Raw genomic sequence first — 12,067 nt, 5'->3', positions numbered from 1 at the left:
TAAAAATTAAAAATAAATAATAATAAAAAATTAAAAATAAATAATTAATGGATAAAAAAATTAAAATAAAAGAAATTTAAATGTAATAATAAAAAATTAAAAATAAATAATAATGAAATAAAAATAAATAAAAAGATATATAATAAAAAAAATATAATAAATAAAAAATTAAAATAAATAATAATAAGAAATTAAAAATAAATAATTAATAAATAAAAAAAAATAAAAATTAAAATAATAGAAATTTAAATAATTGATAAAAATTAAATTTAAATAAAACAATAAAAAATTAAAATATAATAATAATTAAATAAAAAATGTAAAACAAATAATAAAATTTAAAAATCAATTATAATATAATAAATTAAAAATCAAAATTAAAATAAATAATAATAATAAATTAAAAATAAATAATTAATGAATTAAAAAAAAATTAAAATAAAAGAAATTTAAATAAATAATAAAATAAAAATAAATAAAAATAAAATAAAAATAAATAAAAATAAAAATAAAAAATGTAAAATGAATAAAAATTAAAAATCAATTATAATGTAATAAATTAAAAATTAAAATAAATAATAATAAGAAATTAAAAATAAATAATTAATAAATTAAAAAAAAGTAAAAATTAAAATAAAAGAAATTTAAATAATTGATAAAAAATAAATTTTAATAAATTAAAAATAAATAATAAATTAAAAATAAATAAAAATTAAAATAAAAATAAAAAATGTAAAATAAATAATAAAAATTAAAATCAATTATAATATAATAAATTAAAAATAGATAATTAATGAATTAAAAAAGAAATAAAAAGTTAAAAATAAATAATAATAAAATAAATTTAAATTTAAATAAATAAAAAAAAATAATAAAAATTAAAATAAATAATAAAAAATTAAAAATTAAAAATAAATGTAAAATAGAAAATAATAAAAAAGTAAAATAAATAATAAAAAATTTAAAATCAGTTATATTTAATTAAAAATAAATTAAAATTAAAATTAAAATAAATAATAATTAAAATTAAAAATAAAAAATTATCATTACAAACATGCATACATATGTCTACACACAAGCTATAAGCAATCTAACACAATTAATTATACATACTTACATACAAACCTACAACTCTTGTACCTATCAGCATGCACTACACTTTCAAACGTTAACAGAACTATCCTATTCACATACAACTACAACTACAACAGTAAGCGCATTATTTAACAGATTATTCTATGTATATGTATATATGCACACATACAACTAAATAAATTTATGTGTGCATACTCATTGTTAAATAATTATTGCTATTATCTAATACATATGTACTGTTAACTGTCTAAAAATGATTTACGTACTTTTTATATAAATATTTTATATGAGATTTTATTATAATTATTATTATGTGTGAGAAGCGTAAATATGTTCTAAATATATATATATATATATATTGATATTATATATGTATGTATATGTACATAACTATTGTTTCTATTTACACAACACATTCTCTTCTACTCAAATGTACGCATGTAAATAAAATAGACGCAAGTAAGCGATTGAATGCATTTGCATTGTTCGAAGTTGTACTTTTCAGTTGACATCACATATTCACGCAAGTAATACAATCCAAAAAGTACCTTATATGTATATATGTACATATTTAAGTATGTATGGCGAGTGCATATTAAATAAATAAATGATAAATAAAATACTAATACAGAAATTGCACTTTAAAGCGATCGAAAGTGAGACTTGACTTGATTTCAATGAATAAAAATAATTAAAACTTTAGTTTCAACAAGGGTTTAAGGTTCAAAGAGTAGGAAATTATATAATAACTAATTGGAGACATATTTGGAAGTTGATTGTCTCATATGAGTATTTCAATGTGAACCAAAGAAGAAGAAGAAGCGAATAAAGTGATATCCCTTAGCATCTCTTCTAAAATCAGATATGTATGTTTATAGAACTCAAAGTAACGGTATCTGTAAAGTATTATGCTCCGAATTAGGTTGGAATCAGTCAAGTAGTTTGTGAGTTATGAAACTAGACCTAGACCTAGAGAGCGCAGCTACACCACTTGTGGCGAACAATGGACAACGCTAAGCATTTTTAGAGACCATTATATGATGAGATCTTTCCCACGACAGTCGGTTCAAAGTAACCCGAACGGACCCCGATGCTTTTCTGGCCAAAGACTGTCAAATATGTCGCATTTTCAGAATTATTTGATGAATCTTTTATGCCTCTACAACAACAATAACAAGGTCTACCCAATTTCACTTATTTTCTTTTCGCTATAGTAGTTTATGATATATATGTGTGATATGTATATCCATTAAACCCATTGGAAAATGTGACCATGGCCACCATAAAAAATATTCGTCTATTCCCCTCATTTATTCTCACCATGAACCCCTTACCAGATTTAAATTTTAAGGCTTTACCACCCTTCTTAGACCGCTAAGCAACATATACATCATCAATACAGTTGAACTTCGTAAATCGAATCACCATAACTCATCAAAAAACTTCGAGTTAGAGGGACTTCCGAGTAACGAAAGTTAATTTGTATGAAATTTGACTTCAATTGCCAATTAAAGAGCTCTAGTTATGAAGAACTTCGAGTTACAGACCTTCGAGTTATGGAAGTTTAGCTGTCTTACTCAATTTTTTTCTGGGAAACCGATATAAGAATATCGGTCCCGCTCTTTCTCAATACCAATATAAACTCAATAAAGAACCCATTTGTTAGTATCATCAAAAAATCATTCCTAAGACTGTCGGACCTACGGAAAAGAAAAATATGCTTGTATTAGACCAAATAGTCCCCTGAAAAGAAATGAAAAAGTATTTATGTAATATAGAAGAAGAAGAACACCGGATGTTCTTAAAACCAACCATACCAAAATTGTTCGAACGAAACATGAAAAAATAATAGAAATACGTGATCTTAGATCTCTATGCTTATCGACTATTTAGGGTATAGTGAAATCAGCTTATACAACAAATGCACCGAAACATTAACATTTTTATGGATAAATTTTATTACACTCAGCTGATTCAGTCAAGATGATAAAACATGATAAATACACCACAGTTATCTAAGGTAAGCGCCTCACAAGCTGTTTCATTTCGACATGCTCAATTCAAATTGTGAGAAAGATAAGAATCTGTTTGATTTTATTGCTAACTAATTACTTTTTTTTCTCTCGTTTGGTAATACAGTAATCCCCGCTCAGTGCCCCCACTTAAGATGCACGAGTTTTGAGACACTTAAGCGGGAAAGGCACTTAAATGAATACCGCTTAAGTACATCGAGGTACTTACCAAGCCTGTTCCCAAATAATTCGATCTAATATTTTTTCTTTTAGAATGAAAAGCACACTTATTTCTTATTAATAACAAAAATACTATACTAAATTGACTTGGAGAAAAATGTACAAAATTGGTCATTGACAGATGATATATATACTCGAGCACTACAGGGCGTATAATCATAATCCATATCACATTGCGAGAAATATTTTTAATTATTTTAATATTTTTGATTCCTCATTTTCCATTTCTAATGCTGACTAATTACTTTGCCTTTATATTTCGATGACTCGATTCGATCGTGATTATATCTTGTTGTATACTCGAGTACTACAAAGAATGGAACGTGTAGAATTATCAAAGCTTAAAGTTTGACCGATTGAGAGAAATAAAACAAAACAAGTAAGGAAGGTGCAAAGTTCTGCACCGATATCTTCACTAGTGCTTACTTTATACATTGTAAAGTAAACGATTCAGATCGTCTTCAAAGTTCTGGTATATTGGAAGTAGGCGTGGTTGTGAAACGATGTGACCTATTTTCACAACATATCATTGGGATGTAAGGAAACTATTACAAACCAAGTTTCATTGAAATCGGTCGAGTAGTTCTTGAGATATGGTTTTTGACCCATAAGTGGGCGACGCCACGCCCATTTTCCATTTTGTAAAAAAATCTGAATGCAGCCTCCATCTTATGTGAAATTTAGTGTTTCTGACGTTTTTCGTTAGTGAGTTAACTCATTTTTAGTAATTTTCAACCTAACCTTTTTATGGGAGGTGGGCGTGGTTATAATCCGATTTTCTCTATTTTTGGACTGTATAAGGTAGAACCTAAAAGAAACGATTCCAGATAGTTTCCTTGATTAAGCTTTAGTAGTTTGCGGGGCCACGCCCACTTCCCCAAAAAAATTACATCCACATATGCCCCTTTATAGTGCGATCCTTCATACCAAATTTTGCTTTCATAGCTTTATTTATAGCTTAGTTATGGCACTTTAAGTGTTTTCGGTTTTTGCCATTTTGTAGGCGTGGCAGTGGTCCGATTACGCTCATTGTCGAACTTAACCTAAACGGAGGTTGAATCGCGCAAATGATCGTTATTCGATCGGTTCAACCTGTTATTCGAAGAACGCTCACCTTCAGTAATAACTTTCGGACCCAAAAAAGTCAGATTTTTTCAAAGCATATGAACGTAGCTTACAACCCTCGTAGTCTACAAAAATAAGTTGTTACTTTGTTTACTACGGTAAATACATATATGTATCCATATGATCGTTTTTGCAATTCTGCGAAGAAGTCTTGCAGCGCAGCAATGCGCCAACGCTCACACCTCTCCATCAGTAGTTGAGCGTCAGCTTCGTGGGGAGCACTTGGCGCACGTCATACTTAAATTAAATTGTATGCAATCTCAAAGATACTCTTCAATGTCTTCAAACGATTGTCTTAAAACGGCGTCGCGTCAACGCGGAAAAGCCGTCGCTAATGGTTAAGCGAGCGATCAGTATGAATGACTGTATATATAATGAGTGAGTATATAACAGATAAATATAAACATATAGTATATATTGAAATGGGAAATGAGCTGAGTGCAGCGCGGTTGACTGAGTTACTATTTATCAGCTTTCATTACCAGAGGGATCAGTTATCATCGGGTCGTGCCCGTGTGAAGTCAGTTGAATAACTTAACGCTGTTTAACTGAAACACTTGCAGTGTCGCAATTTGCATACCACTTGTATAGATCGCCAGATTACGAGTCCGCAACACGGCATAGCCGCATCACAGCGCAATGGAGCATAAAGTTAACAGTGAGGTATGAGTCGGAGATGCCCGCGTGTGCTAGTAGAATGTTTCGAACGATTTTTAGCAGGATACCGCGTAAGGAATATCCTACTTGGCGTGCGCTTAGCAGTTCTTTCAAGTTTAGTGAATTTCGCAAATGTGAAAATGTAGTGAGTTAAAAGTACCGTAGTGACTAAAAATTAAGTTGGCTGTGAATCCATCAATCTGCGGTTTTGATTGATATCGGAAATTTGTAGCCACAAAACCGTCACATTTCTTGAGTTTTAAGCGTTCACTGACTCATCCAGTTATGTGCTCTAGAAGACACTCTGTCTCACATTTCATAATAAAGCTAGTTCGTCGCTAGAGTTATGCTGATTCATAGGAACTGTGGGTGGTCTTCACAAAACTCCGTTGTTTGTGGGAATAGGAAATACAAATGATGTCATTATTATTGTAGTTGTTAGACTCAGCAATGGGAAGCCGCTCCAACGATCTTCTGATCGAATTTTGAGTATATATGAATAATATGTTCAGCTTGATGTTTCTACAAAACTTTAGGAAGTCTACGAAATGTCGTTTGAGAGCAATTTTTGAGACCAGAAAAAACATCAGATCCATAGCGTCTTCAACTCGATTTACAAACAACAATTTGATTGTCATGGTTTAGTGTAATGGTCATAGAATAAGGATAAAGACTGTGAATTCGTACTCCTGCTGATTTTCTAGAGAACAAATCCAGTCCTAGGAAACTGAGGGAAAATGACAATATCCGAATCATCTGTTTTTGGCATCCTGAAGAAATTGAGACACCTTACATATACTATCTTTATATATCTAAGGGCCAAGGATGAAGTACATGGAACTTTCTTTGAGACCTACGAGGTCCAAAAAAAATCAGTAAAGTAAAAGTAATTCTAAAAATCCACAATTTGGTATAGGTTATCCTTACCAAACTACAGTTTTCTTTGGATGAGGAGGTTTCACTGGATATCCCTTAGGGATATTGGTTTTATATACGTTAAAAATATATAAAAAGCCGGAATTTTTCAAATAAGAATTTATGATTTAACGTGGTATTAAATAATGATGAAAAAGTGGTTCCAAGCCTGAAAAAGTTTTCGGAGAATTTCGAGGTTTTAATAGCTTTCAAATATTTTGTATGAAAATTCATTTGAAGATTTGGAGTACTAAAAGAGTATCTACTTTCATTTGTTAAGAACCCAAGACCCGAGCTCACATCAGAGTTGATTGAACCACAAATTCCAAAGTCTATAAAATACCTCAACGAACTGACGCTCAAGGAAAAGCAAAATTTTTTCGACTCCTTCGACTTAGTACTTTGCGATTGCGATGGTAAGTCACGATTTTTGTTTTCAAAACAAAATTTGCCAAAAAAACATACTTAAGCACCCTTTATTTAAACCACAACTTGTACTCTATCCACAACCCTAAATAATAAATAACAATGAATATGCCAAATAATCAGGTGATCTGTTCAATAGGTGTCATTTGGCAGTCCATATACGATGCTTTGCCCGGCTCCATGGAAGCGATCGATTATCTCAAACGGCAGGGCAAAGAAGTCACCTATGTCACAAACAATAGTATTATACCCATTGAAATGCAATTGAAAAAATTTCAAAAGTGTGGACTCGAGGTGCAGAAGGTAATTGACACACAGAGTGTGTACGGCAAGGCGCGCGCAATAATTATGGAAATTTTTGTATTTTATTTTGTCTTTCCATTCCGGACGGACACACACACAGCATGATATTGTGCATCCAGCGCAAACAATTTGTGATCACTTGAAATCAATACAATTTGACGGGCTCATCTACTGCATCACGTCGGACGCGTTTAAGTCGGTGCTGCGTGACGCTGGATTCAAGCTGGTGGAAGAGGTAAGCGAGGTGGCGGGCCTCGTGCAATATGTGTGTTGAAAGTGTGCTTTACTTTTCCAGTGCGTCGGTTACGTAAACACTTTGGAAGATTTGCGCGTGGCTATAAACAGCGATGATCCCGTTGCAGCCGTTATCATAGATGTGGACTTTAATTTGACCGCACCGAAGCTAATGCGCGCCCATGGTTATTTGCGAAACAATCCGGAGTGTCTGTTTATTGGTGGCGCTGCTGACACGCTCATTACACTCGGCGGAAATGATGTTATAGGTAGGGGATTCGCAAATTCTTTAGTTGAAATGAGGTGAAGGGATTTTGAGTTTATTTATACGGACTTATTATTCTGAAAAGAGCGCTGTCTTAGCGAGTAATACAAGTGAAAGTAGTATTTTCCTTTCGAGCATAGGTTCCAAAAAGGCACTATATTGTGAGATCCCAACTCTTGGAGAAGATTGTAGAAAAGATTGTGAAAAGTCATAGAGTATAATCCAAGCCGGTTGAAATCGTGAAAATATGAGGTTCCACAGACGTCAGACGTATATAGGTACAGAAATATCAAAAATTACTAGATTGAAGTCTTAAAAAAAACCTTCTAAAAGAAGGGTTAGATGTGGCGAAAGGGGTGTTTGACCTTCTGAGAATGATATGAAGTAATTGGTGTTCTGTATCTAGTTTCAAATTTCATTAATCCAAGTTCGATCCAGCCAAGTTTAAACCCTTACATTACTATCCCTCAAATATATTTAAAACATATTCTAAAATTTTCAAGGACCCGGCCCCTACATATCGGTAGTGGAAGAGACTTCAAAGCGTAAGGCCCTAATTTTGGGCAAACCCGGAGTGGCCTTACGCGACATTGTAATGGAGAAGCATCAAATCCAGAATCCACAGCGTTGTCTCTTTATCGGTGACAGTATTGTGACAGATGTGCGCTTTGCCAAAATGTGCGGATTTCAAACGCTGCTGGTTCTCAGTGGCACTACAACGCAGGAGGATTTGAAATCGAAGCTAACGGAGACGGACACACCGGATTATGTGACCGAATGTTTGGGCGATTTGAATGGATTTTTTTCATAATTTTTTTTATACTTATAAGCCAAGAACCACAGCTTTATTGCGTTTATTGTTATTGTTTTTAACGTTGAATGTTTTAATAAAATTATCAGAAAAGTGAAAAATAAAACACAAACTTCTTGAAACCATTTTGTTTTATGAAATTAAAAGTTGTAAATTCAGAACATAAATTTAAAAATAATATGTGCGCTTATAATATAAACAACATTTCCAGTGCATAATTGATAATTAATAAGCACATATTAGGGTGGCACTTAAATTAGAAAAAAATATTTTTTTTATTTTAAAATTCGCTAAAATTTAAGTTTTCTTCGATTTTCAAATTAATAACATGAATTAAGCGATTGAGACAGGAAATGATTATAAAATAATGTCTTTAAGCACCACTCTAATGTGCATGTCAAAACAATTCTCACACTTCCGCCTTTTTCAAATCCTTCAACAACTCAATGAAATCACCCATACTATCCGCATAGTAGTCCGGTATATTAACGGTATTTGTTTCCGCTAGCATTTTCTCCAAATTACAACCACCGCTCAGCATGAGCAGCGTCTGAAAGCCACACTGCGTGCCAAAACCAATATCCTGCTCCAACATATCGCCAATCATAAGCACGCGCTTCCGGTCTTTTATGCGAAAATTCTTCACGAGCAACTCTGCCAAATCCTTACCCGGCTTGCCCAACGTAATGAGACGCTTTTTACTGGACTCGGCGATGATTTTAGCAAACGAACTCGGACCAATGATATCCACGCCTTTGGCGAACGGCAACAATTTGTCACTGGCGCCCAAAATCAATATGCAATCCGGATGACGCAGAAAGAGATGTGCACGTATGAGATTCAGCGAGGACATATTGAAGTCGACATCTAGTATGACAGCGCGCACCGGCTCGTTGCTAAAGATATGGTTGGCTAAGTCGCTGTAAGTTTCCTTAATGATCTTCAGTGGCTGGTTGTAAGTGAAACAGTGGATTGTAAAAAAAATTTCAATATTTTCATGACATAAGCTTGTACTTACACCAAAAATGTATTCATAGCCCGCCTCGCGTAGACTCTTCTTGAAATTATCGGTTGCCATAACATAGATGAGCCCCTTGAAGTTAATACTATCGAGATATTGCACGACGCTCTTGGCGGGGTACACGAATTCATTCTAAATACAGTGAAAATAATAGTTAAAATTAAAGTAGTTGTAAGTATTTGACGAACCGCATTAAATTCGATGCCAATCTCTTTGAAGCGTTGCGCATATTCACTCTCAGACCTTACGCCGTTATTGGTTACAAAACTGTATTTTTTACCGGCATCCGAGAGTGCTTTGAACCCTTCCGCAGCACGAGGAATGCATTCGTTAACCGTCCAAACTACGCCTGTGAGATAATTAAGTCGATTAAAAGTATATTTTTTATTATTAAAAATTATAAATTAAAATTATACATATGTATTAAATTGATTATTGATTCAAATATGTTTCGAAAATTTTCTAAAATTTATTAGCAAAATTCAAAAGTGCCAAAATTTTGAATGGAACATGTAACTGGTATAAATAAAAATACAGATCTATCCACTGTATCTGCTCGCTAACTTCAGTTCATTTCTCTTTCAAATGAAAAACGAAAACCAAATTTCCAATTGGATTAAAACCCCACAAATTTAATTTGAAAAAATCCACATTTAACTTGTATAAATATTAATAATTTTCCCCTGAGCTGATTATACCAGTCTATGGTATTTATACCAGTTGTTTGTTCGATTCGCTTCCTGGTTATAAACAAAAATTTTTTATTTTTTCTCGTTTTTATATATTTTTCATATTTATTTTATAGTTATTTTTATTATATTATGTTTCTCAAGCGTCGGAAAAAATGCTGTGATTTTCGTCTTTAGTGACAAATGCTCCAATTCTTTTAAAAAATCATTATTTACTTCTAATCCTGTGTTCTTACCATCTACATCGGAGAAGATGCGATCAAATGAATTCAAGAATTCACGTTTTTCGTTCACGCTTAATTTCAAAATATGTTTTGGTGTTTTTTGTGTAGTTTCTGCTTTCTAAACAAAAAAAAAATTAAATTTAAATTATTTACAGAAAAAAACAATTTATAATTATATTTTATGTGGATAGTAAAAAAAAATATTTTTAAGAGCAGCAGAGTGAGACGAATTATATATTTTCTGTTTATTAGTTTAAAACATCAAACTATATCATATTTTTTATTTTTTTTCCAACCATAAAACAACACAATTTTCGTCAAAACAAATAATTATTAAACTTGTTTTTGTTAAATAGTGTGATTAGATTTATTTGCATGACAAATTGGAAAAGCCATTTAGATAATGAAATAAATAAGCTGATGCTTATCTGCAATTATTTTATAAACCAATTTAAATTAATATTTTTCATGCATTTCCTTCATTTGCCACATGTTGCACATTGCTTTTGAAGCCGCACTAAATAAAAACGTCACACACTGCCATTACACTTATTGTAAATTTATATACATTAGCCATATTGTTTTTTTTATTAAATTTATATTTTCGATGTTCTGAATGTTTAATTATTTTGATTGTTAAATATTATCCTTTTCACTGATTTCGATGCAACAACTGCGCTTTTGTTCAATGCACCGCTTTTCTGTCAACTGAACTAAAGTTGCAACGCTTATTTACTTTTCACATTTGATTAGATTATATATATATCTAATGATTTGCATACATTTACATATCCACACATAACTGGATATCATATTTGCAACACACACTGATTTCACTATTATGATTTTCTTGTCACACTGGTGTAGCTTAATACATATAGGATGATATCAATTTACTATTGATAAAAAACACAGCGTAATTATTATTCAAAAAAAAATAACAAATTAATAAAAACACTGTTTTTCTCTTCCATATATTTGTTTTTGTTTGCTAGAGGACTTCAATTTTTCTTTTTACATTGATACGAAACTGAAAATATCCAAGGTTTCCAATATTTAACCAATGTTAGCTTTAAAGAATAAATAAAAACAATTTAGTATAAAAAAAACTATATATATACATCGTAAATTTCCATGATCACCCTCAAGCGTATGTGCTAATCACTTTCAATTGCGACAGTCAATTGTAAGTGGCATAGTCAATAAGTTCACGCATTGCAACAGGTACACACACACGCACAGATGCCTTTCAAGTTTTCATTAGAAACTGATATTATTCACCTCATTAATTAAGCGTATTATTTACACACAGTTTTTGCAAACAAATGGGAAAACCTTTAGCACATTACAGTTTACATAAACGAATTATTTAAATTATACGCCGTATATATGTAGATAAATACAATCGAATATATATCCACAGCCATGAGTATGCAGTTTTGCCAGCTGCTTTTTGTTGTCTTCTTACATAGTAGTATTTATAAAAACTTTATCTGAAAGTGCAATATTGATAAGGTGAATATTTGCATTTAATTTAAGAAGTTTAAAGACCTCAAGTAACTCTGCAAATTGCAGATGTTAGCATCTTCAGGTTACAAATACTTTCGTGGCTCTTATTGCAAGAACTTGTATTGGAAATTTGAATCAAAAATAAACATTTCATATGAAAAGCTATAAATAAATTAAAAATGAGCACGGTTTTATATTAATACAAACAAATATACACATACAGACATACTTTCATTGTTTATGTAATCATCACAGTCTTTAGCAACTGGTACAATAAATACATTTATTTGCTTGGAACTTCATTAATGAATATTTAGCAAAACAAAGCTTCTAAAGTTTCAGTTTGCAGTTTTATTAAAAAAGTTCAAACCACAAGTAGAGCACTTTTAACTTTATCGTTTTATGAGCAGAATAAACACAAATATTTTAATTTATACATTTATATGTGTACATGTAAGCTCAATATTAAATTTACAACCAAATTGACACATTCATTTACATTGTTATAAATACAATAAATTTATGATCTGTATATGTTAAC

General features: G+C 31.3%; 2 protein-coding genes across 9 annotated transcripts; one reads left to right on the top strand and one right to left on the bottom strand.

Annotated features, from left to right (window-relative positions):
• The first annotated feature begins 4,936 nt into the window (after window positions 1-4,936).
• Window positions 4,937-8,205, top strand: LOC105213793 (uncharacterized). 2 transcript variants are annotated; one of them, XM_011186860.3, is made up of 6 exons: window positions 4,937-5,135; window positions 6,325-6,460; window positions 6,610-6,773; window positions 6,874-7,008; window positions 7,069-7,276; window positions 7,776-8,205. In XM_011186860.3, the coding sequence occupies exons 1-6, from the start codon at window positions 5,112-5,114 to the stop codon at window positions 8,081-8,083; spliced, it is 975 nt and encodes a 324-aa protein (XP_011185162.1). In that variant the 5' UTR covers window positions 4,937-5,111; the 3' UTR covers window positions 8,084-8,205. The 2 variants fall into 2 exon arrangements, with proteins under 2 accessions (XP_011185162.1, XP_028897232.1); XM_029041399.2 differs by lacking the exon at window positions 4,937-5,135 and adding an exon at window positions 5,138-5,274.
• A 130-nt stretch (window positions 8,206-8,335) lies between these two features.
• LOC105213794 (chronophin) lies at window positions 8,336-11,895 on the bottom strand. Of its 7 annotated transcripts, XM_054231102.1 has the most exons (7): window positions 11,756-11,895; window positions 11,569-11,688; window positions 11,421-11,510; window positions 10,030-10,135; window positions 9,293-9,453; window positions 9,102-9,236; window positions 8,336-9,032 (listed from the first exon to the last, which is right to left on the bottom strand). In XM_054231102.1, the coding sequence occupies exons 3-7, from the start codon at window positions 11,442-11,444 to the stop codon at window positions 8,493-8,495; spliced, it is 966 nt and encodes a 321-aa protein (XP_054087077.1). In that variant the 5' UTR covers window positions 11,445-11,510; window positions 11,569-11,688; window positions 11,756-11,895; the 3' UTR covers window positions 8,336-8,492. The 7 variants fall into 7 exon arrangements, with proteins under 7 accessions (XP_054087077.1, XP_028897236.1, XP_054087080.1 ...); XM_029041403.2 differs by lacking the exon at window positions 11,756-11,895 and having other exon boundaries at window positions 11,569-11,689; XM_054231105.1 differs by lacking the exons at window positions 11,421-11,510; window positions 11,569-11,688 and having other exon boundaries at window positions 11,756-11,776.
• Between the last annotated feature and the right edge of the window lie 172 nt (window positions 11,896-12,067).

The sequence above is a fragment of the Zeugodacus cucurbitae genome, chromosome 5 (genome assembly GCF_028554725.1).
Source record: "Zeugodacus cucurbitae isolate PBARC_wt_2022May chromosome 5, idZeuCucr1.2, whole genome shotgun sequence".
Classification (NCBI taxonomy): Eukaryota; Metazoa; Arthropoda; class Insecta; order Diptera; family Tephritidae; genus Zeugodacus; species Zeugodacus cucurbitae.
The sequence above is the reverse complement of the archived record's forward strand: the minus strand, read 5'-3'. Positions and strand labels throughout refer to the sequence as shown.